General features: G+C 39.0%; 1 protein-coding gene across 1 annotated transcript; it reads left to right on the top strand.

The window, feature by feature from the left end:
* Window positions 1-19,646: 19,646 nt before the first annotated feature.
* On the top strand, window positions 19,647-20,579 carry LOC110259079 (olfactory receptor 4C16-like). Its single transcript, XM_021082374.1, has one exon. The coding sequence runs from the start codon at window positions 19,647-19,649 to the stop codon at window positions 20,577-20,579; it is 933 nt and encodes a 310-aa protein (XP_020938033.1).
* Window positions 20,580-20,950: the final 371 nt, after the last annotated feature.

Here is a 20,950-nt window from a genome sequence, read left to right as displayed (position 1 = left end):
TTATTGTTATTATTATTATTGCTGTTATTATTATTATTTTTCTTTTTAGGGTGGTGCCTATGACATATGGAAGTTGCTGGGCTAGGGGTTGAATCATAGCTGCAGCTGCCAGCCTACACCACAGCCACAGCAACATGGGATCCTAGCCAAATCTGTGACCTCTGCTGCAGTTCATGGCAATGAGAGATCCTTAATCCACTGAGCAAGGCCAGGAATTGAACTGCATCCTCATGGGTACTAGTCGGGTTCTTAATCTGCGAAGCCACTGTGGGAACTCCAGCTCTTGCCATTTTTATTGTTTATTTCTCATCCATAACTATCTTAGCACCTCCCCCATTAATCTGTTGTCTTTCACTTAAACTCCCTTTCATAAATTCAATATTTAAATATTTGCTTATGCCCTGGATTAAATGGTATTTTTTTTCAATACTTCTGCAGTGCTGACCCTTGACCTGCTGTGGTCATAGGCCAGGCTCAGGTAGGACAGGACTATCAGATGATTTGCCAGTAATTTGCCATTTTCCTGGTGGAACATTATTTCCCAAAGTTATAGAGGAGGACGTGCCACAACAACTTTATTGTAATTTTTGAACTAATTAGCCAAATTATTTTAATGACTGGAGGTGTAATTAGAGTTGGATTGACAAAAATGATCTTGCCTTTCCCAAAAGCTGTATTTTAGTACACAGAGCAGTGAAGTAAGGATTAAAAATAGGAGTTGGAGGAGTTTAACGGCTACTTACCATCTGTGGAACATTGAGCATAAAGCAAATTTCTCATCTTCCTCTGGGCGTGGTTTGCTCATATGTTGCCAAGAGCTAAAAGAAGACGGCCAAAGCTATCATCTTCCAAGTCCCTCAGGAAAGCATGTACAGGGAGGGATCTAATTTATATTCGGAGACCAAGATATAAACATGGCTTTTAGCATTCCAAACCTTCCCAAGTGAAGATAGTGGGCTGGAGGTCAAGAGAGCCAACGCAAAGTGCTAAGTGCAAGTGCAAAGTATGGACTCCAGCTATTCATTAGGAAAAAATCTTTTTTTTTTTTCCACATAGGGAGATATTTAAAGGCTTTATTAAAGTGGTAAGGGGAAAAAAGAAGACAGAACGAAGATTCTTTGGTAACTGGAATGGTTTCCATCCTTTGTGCCTAGCACAGAATTCTATGCAATTTTGCTAAAAATTTATAGTAATGAAATGTTCATTTTTGTCTAAGGGTCAATTTTTCAAATTTACTGAGTAATCAATAATTTAAAATATTTATAGCATTTACAGCAATTAATATACAATAAGCTGTTTTGAAAAGATGTTCTGTAGATATGTGGTGGATTCATGTCTCATCTAGATTTGTTTCAGTTTAATTTATATTCATGATATATGACCAAAGATCTGAATCTACCAAGTTTTTTTCATTCTTTAGTTCTGCACATCTTAGAAATATTTTCATTATTTCCACAAGTATGTATCGATTAACCCCTGTGGGCCCAAATAGTTTAGGCACTTGAGATGAAGCAGCAAACAAAGAAAGATTCCTTCCCCCATGAGCTTAGATTCCTGAGAAGGAGAAAGACTTGGATTAATTATCTAACCTATAAATAATGTGTTTCATTAGGTTTACACTAACTATGGGAATGAAAATTATCAGGGCAAGGTCAGCTTGATATTTTATTTTATTTTATTTTATTTATTTATCTATCTTTTTAGGGCCACACCTGGGGCATATGGAGGTTCCCAGGCTAGGGGTCGAATTGGAGCTGCAGCCACTGGCCTACCCCACAGCCACAGCAATGCGGGATCTGAGCCCACATCTGCAAACTACAGCACAGCTCACAGCAACGCAGGATCCTTAACCCGCTGAGCAAGGCCAGGGATCGAATCTGAATCCTCTTGGATACTAGTCAGATTCATTTCCACTGAGCCACAACGGGAACTTCAGTTTGAAATGTTAAGTAGTCAGTCTTAAAATTTAAATGATCAGTCTTCATGGAGGACATAACGTTTGAGTAAATATTGGAAGATGCTGAGTCAGCCATGAGGATATTCACTTGAAGACCAGGGTCTGGTGGATTCAAGGACCAGTAACTGGTGGTAAGTGAGGTGGGAAGCCAGAGAGCAGCAGGAGATGATGTCCCATTATGAATATAGTGCCTGGTAGGTTGAGGTAAGGATTCGCTTTTTGTTGTTGCTGTTTTTTAATTAAAGTATAGTTCATTTAAAATGCTGTGCCAATTGCTGCTGTACAGCAAAGTGACCCAGCTATATGTATATATGCACATTCTTTTCCTCTTACTACTTTCCATCATGTTCTATCCCAAAAGATTGGATATAGTTCCCTGGACTGTACAGTAGGACCTCATTGCTTATGCATTTTAAGTGTAGCGTTTTGGTAAGAGTGAAACTGAGCACCATTAGAAAGCTCTGATCAGAGAAGAGCAGACTTGGCTTATCTGTGACAAGACTACTCTGGCTGCTCAATTACGGGGTGACCTGGGGAGGGGGGTAAGGACAGTAATGATAGAATCAGGGGGGCAAGTTATGGAATGATCTTGGTGAGAACCAAATATGACTTCCTCTGATCAACTTGGTAATGATAGTAAGAAATGTTGAATTCTGCACATAGTTTGAAGGTAGAACCAGCAGAATTTTGTGTTAGATTAGATGCGGGTATGAAGGGAAAAGGGAAGAGTTACTTAAAGACTTTTGGCCTGAGCTATTGATAGGATGGACTTGCCTTTAACTGAGGAAAGCCTTCTCTGGAAGAAGAACATGGTGGTGGGGATGGGGTGAGGGTGAAAGGCAGTGGAATCAGTTCCTCTTTTTTTTTTTTTTTTTTTTTGTCTTTTTCTATGCGGCATATGGAGGTTCCCAGGCTAGAGGTCTAATCGGAGCTGTAGCCACCGGCCTACACCAGAGCCACAGTAACGCGGGATTCGAGCCACGTCTGCGACCTACACCCCAGCTCACAGCAACGCCAGATCCTCAACCCACTGAGCAAGGCCAGAGATCGAACCCACAACCTCGTGGTTCTTAGTCGGATTCGTTAACCACTGAGCCATGACGGGAACTCCAGTTCATTTTTTGACATTTAAAATTTTAAGTGTTTTTAGACAACAAAGTGGAGATTTCAGTGGGCAGTTAGGTTGAGTCTGGAGTTAGGGAGCATAGTCTTGGATGCAGATATAATTTGCAAATATTCAGCAATAATAATTCAAAGCTATAGGATGGCATGCATTATGGAAGCAGTATGTAGAGACAGAAGAAAAGAAGGACACCTAAGACTGAGCCCTGGGGTACAGCAATCTTAAGTAGTCAGAGAGAAAAGACAGAGTCAACAAAATAAAATGTGGAGCGACCTGTGAAGCAGGAGGACAATCAGGAAAGAAAGGTAGGAGTTCCCATCGTGGCGCAGTGGTTAACGAATCTGACTAGGAACCATGAGGTTGCGGGTTCGATCCCTAGCCTTGCTCAGTAGGTTGAGGATCCGGCATTGCTGTGAGCTGTGGTGTAGGTTGCAGACATGGCTCAGATCCCGCGTTGCTGTGCCTCTGGTGTAGGCTGGCAGCTACAGCTCCGATTAGACCCCTAGCCTGGGAATCTCCATATGCCGCGGGAGCGGCCCAAGAAATGGCAAAAAAAAAAAAAAAAAAGGAAAGAAAGGTAAATGGAAAACCAAGTGAGTAAGTGTACAGAGGAAGGAGCCATGGATTTAACAATGTGCAGGTCATATGCAATATGGCCAAGAATTTTTTTAAGGTGGAATGCTGGGGAAAACTGGCTGGAATTGGTTTAAGAAGAACTGAGAGGAAGGGAATTAGATATAGGCAGTATGAAAACTTTTCCAACATATTTTACATGGTAGGGATGAAATTAATGAAAAAGTAGCTGGGAAGGGAGTGGGGATAAAAAAGAAGATATTTTAAGATGAAGGAAACAAGATGTTTGATGGTGATGGGAAAGATCCTGCACAGAGTTTGCTAAGGGGAGAGAGGAGTGAATTGTCAGACCACTGCTCTTAGGTAGACAGGAGGAAATGGGATCTGGTGCACAGTGGAGATAGTGGCTTTGAGTAGTAGAACAGATAGATTACAGGGAGCAGGATTCTATAGCAGGTGGAGAGGGGCCGGGGAAGCTGATTATGTGGTTATAGATCCTGGGGGTGAACAGAGTGATGTGAATTTGTACAAATGATTTCTAATTGTTTCATGGTTTCTTTATGTAGAAAGTAAATCATGGGTTGAGACTGAGAAAGGAAGAAGAAGTACTGGAATTTTAAAGACAGAGGGAAAGGTGGAGATACTCCTCCAGTTCTTTATCACTGACAGTCCTAATGGTCCGTAACTCACTTTAGAACTGTGAGAGAATAAGTGGATCCTGGAATTCCAGTGTGATGGTTGAGCAGCATCAAAGACTCACCTGAGATCCAGGTCATGAATTTAAGATAATATAGGTTAGTGTGATCCCAAAGTACTATTCCCAGGATGAAGCACAACATAGTTAAAAATATACACAGTCTGTTAACATCTTCTGGAAGACAAGCACATCTACAAAATTTTGGGGTGAAATTTGAAGGAGTTGGACTTAGCCTACTATTTGACTCGAGTGCCACCTAGTGGGAAGATAGCCTAAATGCCACGTTAACCAAAGGGTTGTAGAAACTACAGAAAAGACCACTAATCAAGTTGCCCTCATCTGTGCAGGGATAGGGTTGGGTGGCTTGTTCCCCTACCTGTTTAGGAAATCCTCCTGGGAACTGATCTTTACCTGAACATTTATCATATAATTAGCTGAGCTTATTTGTCCACAGATGTGACAAATTCCCAACTTGAAAAAAATATATTGCCTGCTATCTTTAGTAACTAGCTTTTCCTTTTTGCTCCAGGTTGAGTCTTTGTTTCTATTTTTCTCTGAAAGGTCTGAGCAAAGGTGTTGTGCTTAAGTTAAGAATTCTGCATAAGTCAATTATACTCTAATAAGATTTATTAAAATAAATAATTCTGGGAGTTCCCATTGTGGCTGAGTGGTTAATGAACCTGACTAGTGTCCCTGAGGACACAGGTTCACTCCCTGGCCTCCTTCAGTGGGTTAAGGATCCTGGGTTACCATGACCTCTGGTGTGGGTCACTGACATGGCTGGGATCCTGCATTGCTGTGGCTGTGGCATAGGCCAGCAGCTACAGCTGCGATTAGACCCCCAGCCTGGGAACCTCCATATGCCGCAGGTGCAGCCCTAAAAAGACAAAAGAAGGAAAAAAAATTTGTAAATGGTATATTTGGCATCTTTTCCAAATGGATTTTGAAACATCTTAAATCTGGCAGAAAGCTGCTACTACTGCCCCAGGAGCAGTCTCTAGAGCACCCTGTATTCCTGATTTTATCCCAAATATTTCTTGCTAACTCTTCATATAATAGCAAGATTCTTCCACTTTGTAATACCTATAATTGTAGATGTGGTTCAAATTCATTTTCTTGGGATAGATTTTTAGTCACTTTTCTCCCATGGTTTCCTTTCCTACCTCGCGCATGTTCCCAGGACTGTAGGATGGGTTCATTTAGCTTCTGCTTTTTGGGTGACATTTCCAATCTCAGAGGGCCAGACAGTTACCCAAGTGATAGATAAACCGACAAAGCAGAATTGTGACCGTTTACAGCTCTCCCTTAAAGATGAGGGCATTTTTGAAACATTGCTTTATATATATATTGGCTGGGGTCAAATCGGAGTTGTAGCTGCCAGCCTACACCACAGTTACAGCAACACCAGATCCAGGCCACATCTGTGACCTACCCCACAGCTCACGGCAACATAGGATGCTTAACCCAGTGAATGAGGCCAGGGAGTGAACCCGTATCCTTGTGGATTCCAGTCATATTTTTAACTCGCTGATCCACAACAGGAACCCCCTGAAACTTTTCTCATAGTCCAGGAGGCTTTAAAACTTGCAATACCCTCAGCTTTTAGCCCCGTTTGGGGTGGTTTTATACGGATCGGCACATTTAACATATTGAAGAGGAAGGTTATGGCTATATCAAGTGGACATTTAAATTTGGATTTTTAATATCTGGTACACGGATAAGGAAGCATTGAGATGCTAATGTATTGAGATGAAATTATGTTTCACTTTTTAAAATTAATTAATAATGATATTTTCTGACATTAAGGTCATTGTGTTTTTGTTTTTGTTTTTTTTTTTTCTTTTTATGGCTCTACCTACAGCATATGAAGTTCCCAGGCCAAGGGTCGAATCACAGCTATAGCTGCTGGCCTACATCACAACTACAGCAATGCTGGATCCAAGCCACATCTGCAGCCTACTCTGCAGCTTGTGGCAACGCCAGATCCTTAACCCACTGAGTAAGGCCAGGGATCGAACCTACATCCTCACAGAGACAACCTTGGGTCCTTAACCCACTAAGCTGCAATGGGAACTCCCGTATTATTTGTATGTACACATATATTCACCACTTCTGGGGGCCCTCATTCCTTTCAGGAGATCCAGATTTCCCCTGGGTATCCTTTATCTTCTGACTGAAAGACCTCCTTAACCCTTCTTGAACTGAAATCTGGAATTGATGGATTCCTTGACTTTTGAATACCTGAAAGTCTTTACTTCACCATTGTTTTGAAAGATAATTTTGAGAAGTATTGAATTCTAACTAGACAATTTTTGTCTGAATCCTTTAAGGATGTTGCTCCACCCAAGTTATTAAACGTCTGTGTAAGTTCCTAGAAATACCTCCTTTAATATCACTAGTCCTTGGGAGTTCCCATTGTGGCTCAGTGGTTAACGAATCTGATTAGGAACCATGAGGTTGCGGGTTTGATCCCTAGCCTCGGGCTCAGTGAGTTAAGGATCCAGCGTTGCCGTGAGTTGTGGTGTAGGTCACAGATGCGGCTCGGATCCTGCATTGCTGTGGCTCTGGTGTAGGCCGGTGGCCACAGCTCCGATTAGACCCCTAGCCTGGGAACCACCATATGCTGTGGGTGCGGCCTTAGAAAAGACCAAAAAAAAAAAAAAAAAAAAAAAAATCACTAGTCCTAAAATTAAGATTTTCTACATCTTAAAAACCTCAACTATGCACAAGGTTACCTACACATTAAAGAGTTCCCCAGTAAAATTGTTAATAATACACTTTTTAACCAAACAAGTTTGCTCATATTGAAAAATAAATGTGCTGGTAACTTTGGAGGAAAAAAAAAAATAACGGAAAGGCCTACCAGATATCAAAATATAGCAGACAGCTATAATAATTATAAAAATGTGGTATTAACAACAGATAAATATCTCATTTAAACTGAACATAAACCCCTGACATAGAACATAATGAATATGAGATTTTGGAATAAGGTTAAAGCAATATCTCAAATTAATGGAAACATATAAATCATTCAAAAAAGTTACTAGGACAGGAATTCCCATTGTGGTGCAGGGGAAATGAATCTGACTAGGAACCATGAGGTTGCAGGTTCAATCCCTGGCCTCGCTCAGTGGGTTAAGGATCTGGCAGTGTTGTGAGCTGTGGTGTAGTTTGCAGAGGCAGCTCAGATCCTGCGTTACTGTGGCTGTGGCATAGGCCAGCAGCTGTAACTCTGATTTGACCCCTAGCCTGAGAATCTCCATATGCCACGAGTGAGGCCCTAAAAAGCAAAAAAAAAAAAAAAAAAAAAAAGTTACTGGGACAATGTGTAGCTATCTGGAAATGTATTCTTTCTATCACAGTAATAAAAACAGACAAAATTTAAATGAGAAGTACCTGTCATTGTAACAGAGGAAACTATGGAAAAACTGACAACTTTGCAATAGAGAAGGCTTTTCTAATAATGATGCAGGGACGGTTGGGAGTGAGAGAATTGCATATCAAGATTCAGAAGGTGGAAAATTCAAGACTGAGAACAAGTGAGAAAGAAATACGGATGTGAAAGGGTAGTTTCCTTAAAATTAAAGGGAGGAGAAGGGCCTGTACTTTACATTTTGGGAACCTCTCCTAGTCATGTGAGTATCGGGGGAAAGACATGAATAATCCAGGAAGTGTAGTCTCATGTTCTCAGAAGAGCCCAGCTTTCTATGTTCCAAGGGTGTGAGGATTTAGCTGTGCACAGAAACTCTTCATGTCCCCAACTTATCAAAACGCTAGGATCATGGGTCATGTTGGTGGTTGGAGAAGGGGCTTGTGGCAGCTGCTGCTCTGGGCTTGGATTCTAATAAGTTTATTGGATTCAGGAGGCAGAGAAAGAGTGCAGTGGGGGGAGTTCTGGGAATTTGAGTCTCTGTGCATCTTCTACGTGTTGATATTCTATAAGCCAGTTGAGGTATTTGTATGTATTAATCTTTGCAAGAGTAGAATTCTCCAAGATAAGTGATAGGCATGAATGCTCTGAGTATTAAATAGTTCGAAGACAATTCAGAGATCTTAAGTGATTAAGCAAATGGGAAAATCAATTGACAGTTAATGCAACTCTCAAGAGAGTTTGTTGGAAGTTCTCTTGTGGTGCAGAGGGTTAAGAATCTGGTGTTGTCACTGCAGCTTGGGTCACTGCTGTGGCCCTTGTTCTATCCCTGGCCTGGGAAATTTCATATGCCGTGGGCACAGCACCACCCCAAAAAGAGAGTATGTTGGCTACATACAATATTGGAAAGGATGTTAAGTCCTTTTTGAACCAGTAAATGTTTTCAGAAATTTAAATAATTTTAAGCCAGGAAGAATATTGGTGGTTAGAGTATGTTCATATGAAAGTTATTAAACAAAGATACAATCAAAAAAACCAGAATGTCTCCTGCCCCATTTCAAAATATCATCAGCAGGAAAATTCTAAACATGTACCATGGCATACATGGTAAATCATATTTTTAAAAATTAAGACAATAAATAATACAAAGAATATGAAGAAAAAAGTTTTTTAAAAATAGCTGAGGTGATTGATTGAGTTACATCCAGCCAGGCTTTGACAACTTGAATGGGAACAGAAGTGCCAAAGTATGTATTAAATAGCATTTGCTTCTATTCCAAGAACCCGTAAGCTCTAAGGTTAGAGCTTACTAGAGCCAACACCAAAGTAGAGAATACTAACGGACACCAAATCTAACCAAAGTCCACTCTAATCTGAGAGCATATTTCATTACGGATTTAATGGGGATGGGACCTCTGTTTTATGTTCCTGGCTGCCTAGATCCCCACAAATTTTTGCCCAAGGAGCTGATTCCAGATGGTCACTCACGATAAGTTAGCTCTACCACACACCACCGATGAGTTAGCATTACCTTACACTGCTGATACTACAGTGACCTCCCCACATACATACGCAAGTGTGCCCGCACCAGTCTCTGACCCACACAGCAAGAATAGAAATCATGCCAGTTGTTAGTTTTTCAGTTCTGTTCCAGGAGCTGGGGATCCTAGATCCATTTCTGTTGCAGCATGCCCTGCTGAAAGCAATGCTGAGAGATGATTTTGAAAGTATTTGTGGGCACCAGAAATGGTACATAGAGCATCCACCTTCCTCAATGGGTTCCGGAAAGAGCTTATTTTCCTTCCATTTAAAGACTGGGCATTTTTAACTTACCCAGCCTGCATCTTAACTTTGCTTTCTCCTCCTCCCTCTTCTTGCCCTATTCTAGTAACTTTTTTCAACATCTCATTAAAGGAATTCTCTGAGACCCTTTCCGATGATCATCATTTTACAAAAATCCCCAAACCAAACCAATAGTAAAAATTAATAAATATAAATTTCATATTCTTTAGGGGATTGCATGCACACACACCCAATTAAATATTACCAAACTGCGAAAGCCCTATCAGATAATTTTATTAATTAATTTGCAGCAAGAAAAAAAAATAGGATTCCATTCTTTATCAATGAGATGTTAGATTAGAAAAAAAGAAAGGAAGAAAAAAATATGCAATTACATTTCTGCTTTGTGATCTTATTGTACTTGTTCCTGATGTGATTTACTCTGAGTTGCAGCTGTGGCTGTCATATCTGTGTTCACATTTTGTAAAAGAGGTTAATTTTATAAGCATTGATATTATAAGAATGTCAATTTTTTTAATGTTTCATATCCAAAAAAAAGTGAAAAACAAAACCATGAAACAAATAAAGAGGTATCCCCTCCAAGTCACATCTAAAATTTTCACCAATATGTGAGAGGAAAATGTTCATATATTAACAATAAATCTGAATTCTGTGACAAACTTGTAACAGTACCATGATGGGGATTGGACATGGCACCATCCTATGCAGTCATTTCCCTGAAGGGCAGAGATGTCAGGAACAATACTTGTATAGACACTTAGCTCTTCAGCCTTTCCAGTGCCAAAGTCTAAATTGATAAATGATTTTGGCTGAACACCAAGGCTGAAGCTGAACTTCAGAGATTACCTATTCAAAAGTTTTCTGTAAGATACATTTGAGAAACAACTGGCTGCACATTAAAAAGTTACCCTTAGTTGTCGTGAATATAAACAATGGAACCCTCAAAGGGACACCCAGTCTTGAATGTGAACATGGCACTGTGCCCATGCACTGAGTGACAGGAAGGGGGAGAAGAGTGATCTTAGGAAGATGTTCTGTCTAAAAGAGGGAGTTGGCATGAAATCATGGATGGGAGGGAAAGCATACGGGCCTTTGTCGCAGTTCTTGATTGGACAGGGCACTGGAGACAAAGACATCTTTCAAGGTGGCTGATGTAGTGTCTTCAGAGAATCTTTGATTATGTTGGGGAATTGAGACCTACTAGTAGGAGCCATTGTCAGTAGCTCCATTGTAGGATTCAGCTCCAAACTTTCTGGCCAAGAAACCATTGGTTGTTAAAAGAAGTTATCACTGGGGAGTTGATAAACCAAAGTGCCTGTTAGTGTGGAAGTGGTTTTGGCAGCAAGCATTCTTAATAATTAAAGCATTGCATCAGCCTTGGAGACCAAGAGACCATGTTGGAAGGCTATAGTGACCACAAAGCACCATATTCCTCAGGGAATGCACTTGCCTGCTTCCTGAGCCAAAGACGGGGACTGGAGTGCCAAGGCATCTGTAAGTAAGGCTGATCTAAAGAATGTATCCTGGCCATTGCCTCAATGTAGCTAATGACCCTCAAAAATTACACTCCAGAGAAACATTTGGCATTCACCTGTAGAAGTTATACATCAACAATTAGGTAAATAAATTGGATTAACTTTTATTAAAGACAATTTTGTTTACAAGAAACTTTGTTTCCTTTTTTTTTTTTACTTTATTTTTTTGTCTTTTTTACTTTTATTTATTTATTTATTTATTTATTTATTTTTGCCATTTCTTGGGCCGCTCCCGAGGCATATGGAGGTTCCCAGGCTAGGGGTCAAATCAGAGCTATAGCCACTGGCCTATGCCAGAGCCACAGCAACACGGGATCCAAGCAGCGTATGCAATCTACACCACAGCTCACAGCAACGCCAGATCCTTAACCCACTGAGCAAGGGCAGGGATCAAACCCAAAGCCTCATGGCTCCTAGTTGGATTTGTTAACCACTGAGCCACAATGGGAGCTCCTTACTTTACTTTTTAAATTTGTTACTCAATGAATTTTATTACATTTATACTTGTATAACGACAATCACAATTTTATAACATTTCCATCCCAAACCCTCAGTGCATCCCCTCCCCCACCCTATCTCATTTGGAAACCGTAAGTTTTTCAGACTTAATTTTTTAGAGCAGTTTTAGGTTGACAGTAAAATTGAGAAAAAGGTACAGAGCTTTCCCTTATACTCTCTGCCCCTACACACACATAGCCTCCCCCATGACCAACCTCCCCTATCAGAGTGATACAATTGTTCCAATTGATGAGCTTACATTGATACAAAATAATACTTGAAGGCCATAGTTTACCTTAGGGTTCTCTCTTGATGCACATTCCATGACTTTGGACCAATGTACAATGACCTGCATCCATCATTCTAGTATCATATAGAGCGTTTTAACTGCCTTAAAAATCTCTATACTTTACCTATTCATCTCCCTCCCACCATTTTTAAATGATGAAATAGGATAAAAGGAAATCTATCTTTAATATGGCCATCTTTTGAACTTCTTCACTCAATGTAAGGAATTTGTCATAGTTAAAGTACGAATAGACAGGACTTGCCAGTAGGAGGCACTCGGTTTACTTAGGATTCAAGGTCCTAGAAATTCATCTTTAACAAATCAGTGAGAGAGTAAATATGATACATCTTTCTATCATTTTCCCAACAGAGGGTCTTATTATATTTGATTAAGCCTTGTGCCCAGGCCATATTCCAGGGGACAAGAACTTTATGAGATCATGCAATACACTAAAATCCTTCAGTGTAATTCCTCCCTTAAACTCTCCAAGTCATCTTTATCTAATGTAGATAAGTAGGAATAGGTGGAAATGTTTTTATAAATATGCCCCTCATTAATAGAAGCATAATCATAAACCCAAAATCTAACTTGATAGATCATATAGCTTAATAATATTTTAAAAAATAATCCCCAAATCTAACTTTATAGAGCACATATTTAATAAATAAGGGGGAGACTTTCTGCTTTGAAGACACTATCTGCCATTCACAGGACATTGGTCTACTTTAATCTTCAAAAAGTTAGAGTATAGGAGTTCTCGTTGTGGTGCAGTGGAAACAAATCTAACTAGTATCCACGAGGATGTGGGTTCCATCCTTGGCCTCGCTCAGTGGGGTTAAGGATCCGGAATCGCCATGAGCTGTGGTGCAGACAGTAGACGCAGCTCAAATCTGGCGTTGATATATATATATCTGCGGTGTAGGCCGGCAGCTGTAGCTCCGATTTGATCCCTAGTCTGGGAACTTCTGTATGACACAGGTGTGACCCTAAAAAAAGTAAAGAAAATCTATTCTTCAAGTCCATGATTATGACAGAGCATGATAATGTGAGAAAAAAAGAATATATACTTCTATGTATAACTGGGTCACCATGCTGTACAGTAGAAAATTGACAGGGAATTCCCGTCGTGGTGTAGTGGTTAACAAATCCGACTAGGAACCATGAGGTTGCGGGTTCGGTCCCTGGCCTTGCTCAGTGAGTTAAAGGATCTGGCGTTGCAGTGAGCTATGGTGTAAGTTGCAGACGCGGCTCGGATCCTACGTTGCTGTGGCTCTGGCGTAGGCTGGTGGCTACAGCTCCGATTAGACCCCTAGCCTGGGAACCTCCATATGCCGCAGGAACGGCTCAAGAAATGGCAAAAAGACAAAAAAAAAAAAAAATTGACAGAACACTGTAAACCAGGTATAATGGAAAAAAAATAAAAATCATTATATAAAAATGAAAACAAAAACAAAAAAAAGCAAAGAAAAAAAGCGACTTATATTACAAATATGACAAGGAAAAAGTACCTAAGAATTGATATTTTAAAACTGATGTTAAAAATATGAACCTAGGGGAGTTCCCGTCGTGGCGCAGTGGTTAACGAATCCGACTAGGAACCATGAGGTTGCGGGTTCGGTCCCTGCCCTTGCTCAGTGGGTTGACGATCCGGCGTTGCCATAAACTGTGGTGTAGGTTGCAGACGAGGCTCGGATCCCGCGTGCTGTGGCTCTGGCGTAGGCCGGTGGCTAGAGCTCCGATTCAACCCCTAGCCTGGGAACTTCCATATGCCACGGGAGCGGCCGAAGAAATAGCAACAACAACAAAAAAAAAAAAAAAAAGAAAAAAAGAAAAAAAAAATATGAACCTAGGTTGGTTTGTAGAATAAAATTGATCCATGGTCTTCATTAAAACAACAACAAAATAGAACGTTCTCCTACTTAATTATTTGCTAATCATGTGAAGTTTATAAGATCTGTTCACTAATATTCCAGCCCTCTTCTTTTCTGGCACCTAGCTAGATTGCATCTCCTGGACCCCTTGTTGAAATATATGGCATTATTTTGTAAAGCTGAATATGCCACAGTCTGCAACCTATTTAAAACTATTCATAGTTACTGTTCATAGTAGTCAAATATCTACTGGCTGGATAACAAACATATTTTGAAATAATCACACAATAGGATGTGATAGAACAGTGAAAATGAGCCTACGACTTTACTCAAACTCAACATAAAACTTAGTAACATAGTGTTAGGTGAAAAAATAAAAGCAATTTCTAGTAGACTACATATAAGATGCTGTGTTGCCTAAAATTCAAAGCCAGGAAAAAATACATATAGATAAACAGCATTTTATTTTTAGGATAAAATCAAGGTATTGGTTACTTTTGAGGCAGGAGGCAGAGAAAAGATTAAAATATATTTAATTATTAGTAATATTTGAGTTCTTGAGATGGTAGCAAGGACTCTTTATTATTTACATAAATGTATAAAGAATATAAAATAATAAAATAAAAGATTCTGAAAATGTTTGGAAATTGGTGAATTCTGCAATTGAAAACTTATGATGAGAATGGGTTTCTTGGGAATTCTTTTGTAGCTCAGCTGGTTAAGGATGCAGTGTTTTCACTGCTGTAGCTCTGGTTAAAATTGTGGCATGGGTTTCATCCCTGGACCAGGAACTTCCACATGCCATGCATGCAGCCAAAAAAAAAAAGAATTGGTTTCTTGGTTTCTTCCCTTCGTTCACTCTGTTTTCTTTCTTGGATCCATTTCCAATCAGACTTTAAGATTAGGCAGGGTTTCTGGGTCTATACTTTCAGAAACTCTATTGGGAAAAAATTGTGACTTTTCTCAATAGTGAAGTAAAATTCCTTCAATAAAATACGTATTCCTTAGTAAGCGTCCTGGTACTAACATCAGTTAGCAAAACAAATGGAATTGAATTAGAATAAAATGTGAGCAATCTAGCAGGGCTCATATACATTTTAATCCTCAAACCACTTGCTATCTAGCAGGGCTCATATACATTTTAATCCTCAGACCACCTGCTACACATCTGTGGCTCCTTGGTGAGGGATGGTGACAAGCACACAGAACAGAACCTCTGGCTTCAGGCACCGTGGGGGCTTTCCTAGCTTGCGATTACAAATAGTTTACAAAAGCGGGAGAAGCTTATCTAGCAAAAAGGGGCAACAAAGGCATTGGGTGGGAATAGGGTGCTTACACCAAGGACAAAGATTTTTTCCTCTTCCTGTTCTCTGTTACCCTCTCTGCCATACACGTGCCTTTTCCTCTTTTTCACTGGTATCTTTGGTCAACCTGAGGCACCTAATACCTCCAGACTCTCTTCTGTATTTGGTCCCTTGAGTACAAGGAGGGGTAACTTACGTTTCCACAGGCTAAATGGAAAAATGCAAAGTTCAACTTATGACCACATCAGGGATGTTTCTGATTAGCAAAGGAGGAGAAACTTTAGGGAATACTACTCTCTAGGATGCTAATATCTTACATCATTATATCTTAAAATATTCCCTTTAGAGTTAAGAAAGATTTTTTTTTTTTTTTTTTTTTTTTTTAGTATTTCATGGGAAGGCTGCTTTCAAAAAGGGATGGAAAGATTTGACACAAATTTCGAGTGTTCTAACAGGTAAGTGACAGACTACTTTCATCATGATACTGAGAGGCATCATTACAGAATAATCTAACAATTTTCAAATATATTTCCTTATGTCTTATGACTATGTTGCTCCTACTTCCTTTAAGAAAGAAACAACGGCAACAACAACAAAGAGAGGTAATGACTGTGACAATTTCTGGAGAATGTCAGCTTTCCACATCCAAGAGACATTTAAATAGAAGACTAAAATGATTACTCTTCACTTATTTCTAAAATGATATTTTAAGAATATAATTTGCAGATGGTACACATCTGAGATTTAGTTTGAAAAGCTGAACAACTACTCTTGATGGAAAGTTCAGAGGAAGTGTGACAACATGGAGGCTAAAAACTGTATCATGAAGGTGAATGATAATGTGTCATATATATATAAGGAGGTTTATCATTCCTTAATTCGAGCTTTTGAAGGATAAATAATCTTGGAGTCATCCATTAACCTTCACATAAGAGAAAGGAGATTTTTTTCCATAGACATAAAATCAGAGTAGGGATTTTCCCCAAGAGAGAGGTATAGGGTAACTGATCAGGGACAGCTGGGTAGTTTAAGAAAAGAGTCCTAAGAAAAGCAATGCCTCTCATGGTGGCTTCTGCTATAAGACAGATTTGCAGGGTTGAAGGATCCACTTACCAGTATGGATTCCTCCCTTATCTTTGCTCCATCTTTTCTTTCTTTCTCTTTCTTTCTTTCTCTCTTTTTTTTTCTTCTTTTTCTTTCATGACAGCACCCATAGCATATGGAAGTTCTCAGGCTAGGGGTCAAATCAGAGCTGCAGTTGTCAGCCTACCCTACAGCCACAGCCACAGCCACAGCCACACCAGATCTAACCCACATTTGCAACCTACACTGCAGCTCCTGGCAACACCAGATGTCTTAACACCATGAGTGGGGCCAGGGATTGAACCTGCATCCTTATGAACACTAGTTGGGTTCTTAATCCACTGAACCACAACGGGAATGCCACCTCTCTACCTTTTCTATGTGGTTTTCTTTCCGTTCTTCTTGGTTAACCTGCTGCCTCAACATATTATCACTTCATCATTCTTTTGACACACTGAGGCGTTTTAAAGTTGGCTAACCTTGTTGAAAAGTTGAGGTGAGTAGAGTAATTATTAAAAGATGTTCTATTTTAACTGTGTTGTTTGTGTCCCAAGCACTGCAACCCGCTTTTTTTGTGTGTCAGATTCCTTTGAGAATCTCATGAAAGCTATCAAGACACATCTGGAAAAAGTGGGTCCATGGTCATACACAGAGACATGTACAAAAACACACATCAATGTTAGGAGGATAGGAAACATGTCAAGGCTCTCCTTGTGTCCTTGAAGGGCCAAGAATTCATGTAAATCTTGTCAAATACTCAAGATGATCTCTCTTATGGGTGCCAGAGCTCCAAAATCTTATATAGCCATGCGGCACTGCTCTGAGTGCAATTTCTACTCCAGGTTATAGAGCTGATTTACTAAGTTATTTAAAATTTATCCCATTTTTATCTGCATTTATAGATTGGGAGTATGTTTGACTGTTCACTGTCCATAATATATATATATATGACCATAGTATTAACAGTGTGAATGTGTTTTATAATCAGAACAGTACCAAAACAATGAGATAATTATTATAAGAAGTAATTTAAAAGCTCAATTTAAAAACACTTATACAAAAAAGAAAAAAAAGGAGCTCCTGCTATAGCACAGTGGAATAGGCTATGTGTCTGCCCTGCTGGGACACAGATTCAATCCCTGGCCCAGTGCGGTGGGTTAAGAATCTGGTGTTTCAGTAGCTGTGGCATAGGTTGCAACTGTGGTTTGGATCTAATTCCTGACCCAGGGACTTCCAAATGCCGTGGGGTGAAAAAAAAATAAACTAATAAATAAAAACACTTACTAAATACCTACATTGTATAGGGCTTTGGGTTTGGAAATGTGAAGAATAAAATCCTGAGAATATGTAGTTTTCAAAGATTTTCCTTCTAAGAAAGTAGCTAAAGAAAGCACACACAATTGCATTTAAGAATCACCTATATACTGTTATAAGAAAAGCTATCAAAAGAAGGCCTTGGAGAATAGGAAAAACTTCCTTTATCACAAAGCCCTCACTGAAGGCAGTCAGAAGAGGTTTCCTAGTAGTTGGGTCCTGGAATTGTGAGACAGTTAAAGTAGCTGGAAATAAAATTACATTTGAAGAAGGAAGGTGACTAGTGATTATGCTGTCGATTGAATGTTTGAGGGGATTCACAATCGTTAATAAATTAATGAAACCACATGTGTTTATGGTTCTAAATTTATCTCAAAAAATGTTTGTCCTAATGTATAAATAAGGTTGTTCTTGAAATGGGCAGTCTAAAGGGATTGATAACATATGAATTAAAATCCACACACTCAAAGGAATGTTCACAAACATAGGCCATGTTTTCAAGTACAAATACTTCATATGGGTCACTCATTCGAATAAGGTGAGGGAAGTGCAAATTTATTGTACTGATTAAGATACTAAGACTCAGTTCTCTGAAAGCTTAAAATGTTTACCAACCATAACATGGTCTAAAGAGATTTTTTTTTTTATTGGACGTAATAAAGTAATTCACTTTATTAGATATTTCCCATGAGTAATTTTTGTTTTGGAAGAATATTACACGTTTCAACTTTGTTGAGAAGAACATTTACCAAAGGAGAGCAAAAGTATAATTAAGAGTAATTTTGCTTCCTATTTGGTCTGTCTCAGTCTTTGCTTTGGCTGCTCACAGCTTTCGAGAGAATGCATTGAATGTATGGGTGGGACTGAGAAGGAATACAATGGGGTAAGTCTTCCAAATTATATTTAAATTTGTCACATTCAGTTTCTGTTTTTCTTGCAAATGGTGTTCTTTTTGACATCATCTTGACAAGAAAGACTTAGAAGAAAGATCTTGTTCTTCAAGGTAAACTAATGATAATTTTTTTTTCCATATCTGGAAAAAAAAAAAATCTTCCTTTGAGGGAAACAAAGTTTCAAAGTTGAATTATCTTTGATTTTGCCAAGTTAGAAGGCAAATTGAATAAAGTTGGTTACTAACTCTCCTCTCCCCTTTTAATGAAAAATTATATTCCATCCTTCTTCTGAATAACTGAATATTTTACAGTAATGTGGAGATTTCAGGTACTTGGATAAAACAAACTCTACTGGGGATTAGAACCATGATCTGGTCCAACATGAAATGCCTGGTGACATCTTCCCAAAGGACCTCATATCTAAAATGTTTAAGCAAACCATTGAATCGTGAAAATATAAACTATTGAATGATAGTATCCCCCTGTAATTTATAGGCACCCTTAGGAAATTTCATCCTTTGAAGGATGATTTTCAGAAATTGGAAAAGTGAAAAATAGTAACGGGGATATTGAACATATTACCAGTTACCAAAGAATGTTCACTTCTCTGTATTAGTGTATGTCAAATACTAAATGTCATAAAGGTGCTTCAAAGAAAGGGCATTTTACTTAGAGATTATACATGCACACTCTTCCTCTTTTCAATCAGTATGAATATTTAGAAGAGAGTGCACAGTGAATTTGGGCATATAATTCAATATGCCTAATAATAAAATATACATTTCTATAAATATGTATACAAACGCATGGTTAATATGCATACACAGAAGACATTTGTATGGGGTCATAGTAGGCTGCGATTTTTACCTTTGTATTATGCACTTCCAAAATGCCAGCTGATACACCACCCAAACATGTGTGGTGTATTGAATTTGAAATTTTATTGAATTTGAAAAGATTTATTGAATATGGAAAAACAATGAAGTTAACAAAATGGAACTGTATCTCTTAAATTTGTATTCACTGAATTATTAACATTAATCACAAAGGGTTGCATTTGAAGAAGGTTATAGAAAAGTCTATTACTCACAAGCTTATTTGAGACTCATAATGACCCTATGAGGTAGTCATTACAAATTGGGGAATGAAGTGTTGAGGTGACTTGTTAAGAAACCATAGCTAAAATATCTATGAGGAGGAATATTTATTTTTCTAAAGATATTCCTAAAAATCACATATCACATTATGAATGAATTCTGTTCTTTTTCTTTTCTTTTTTTTTTTCTTTTTGCAGATAAACCATTTCACCTCACCTCTTCTTATTCATGAAATCATGCATCTGAACAATAATGTGACTGAGTTCATTCTACTTGGGTTGACTCAGGATCCTATTAGGAAGAAAATCGTATTTTTTACTTTCTTGATTTTCTACTTGGGGACATTGCTGGGTAACTTTCTGATTATTACTGCCATCAAGACCAGCCAGGCTCTTGGGAGTCCAATGTACTTCTTCCTTTTCCACTTATCCTTATCTGATACCTGCTTCTCCACCTGCATAGCTCCTAGAATGATTTCAGATGCCCTTTTGAAGAATGCCACTATCACCTTTAATGAATGCATAGTGCAAGTCTTTTCATTCCATTTCTTTGGCTGCCTGGAGATCTTCATCCTTATCCTCATGGCTGTTGACCGCTATGTGGCCATCTGTAAGCCCCTGCACTACATGACCATCATGAGCCACCGGGTCTGTGGTGTGTTGGTGGCTGTGGCCTGGGTGGGATCCTGTGTGCATTCTTTAGCTCAGATTTTTCTAGCCTTGAGTTTACCTTTCTGTGGTCCCAATGTGATTGATCATTATATATGTGACTTGCAGCCTTTGCTGAAACTTGCCTGTGCAGACACCTATGTGACCAACCTACTCTTGGTGTCCAACAGTGGAGCCATCTGTACAGTGAGTTTTGTCATGCTGATGGTCTCCTATGTCATCATCTTGTATTCTCTGAGAAACCACAGTGCAGAGGGGAGGAAAAAAGCCCTCTCCACCTGCATCTCCCACATCACTGTGGTCATCTTGTTCTTTGGTCCTTGCATATTTATATACACACGCCCTGCAACCACCTTCTCCATGGATAAGATGATAGCTGTGTTTTATACACTTGGAACACCTTTGATCAACCCTTTAATTTATACACTAAGGAATGCAGAAGTGAAAAATGCAATGAGGATGCTATGGACCAAGAGGTTAGTTTCAGACAACAAAAGATGAATGGAAGTTTCAGTTTTCCTCATAGTTTGGATGGACCTAAAAAGAAGTCCACACTGAATAATATCTTATTATGGAGTTACTATAATCCTAATTTGGGGCATGAAGATTAGTTTCTATAGGAATATTGACAATACAAACATATGTGCTAGATAGTGTTGGGTCAAATTTATGTAGAAGAAGAGACAGATCTTACAGTCATGTGAGACACCTTATCTTAGATGGTCACTGCTATCTAAGTGTCTCTGCCTTTCTTGTCTGCCTAATATCACTGGTGGGTTTGAGCTCCTGTTTCCACTGCCCTTTGCGTTGACTTCTGTTTATAGTAATACTTCTATTTGCTTATAACCACAGCCTGACAGGGTTTCCTTCCA

This window comes from Sus scrofa, unplaced genomic scaffold, assembly GCF_000003025.6.
Source record: "Sus scrofa isolate TJ Tabasco breed Duroc unplaced genomic scaffold, Sscrofa11.1 Contig74, whole genome shotgun sequence".
NCBI classification, from domain to species: Eukaryota; Metazoa; Chordata; class Mammalia; order Artiodactyla; family Suidae; genus Sus; species Sus scrofa.
Note: the sequence above shows the minus strand (reverse complement) of the source record. Positions and strands in the feature narration are given on the sequence as shown.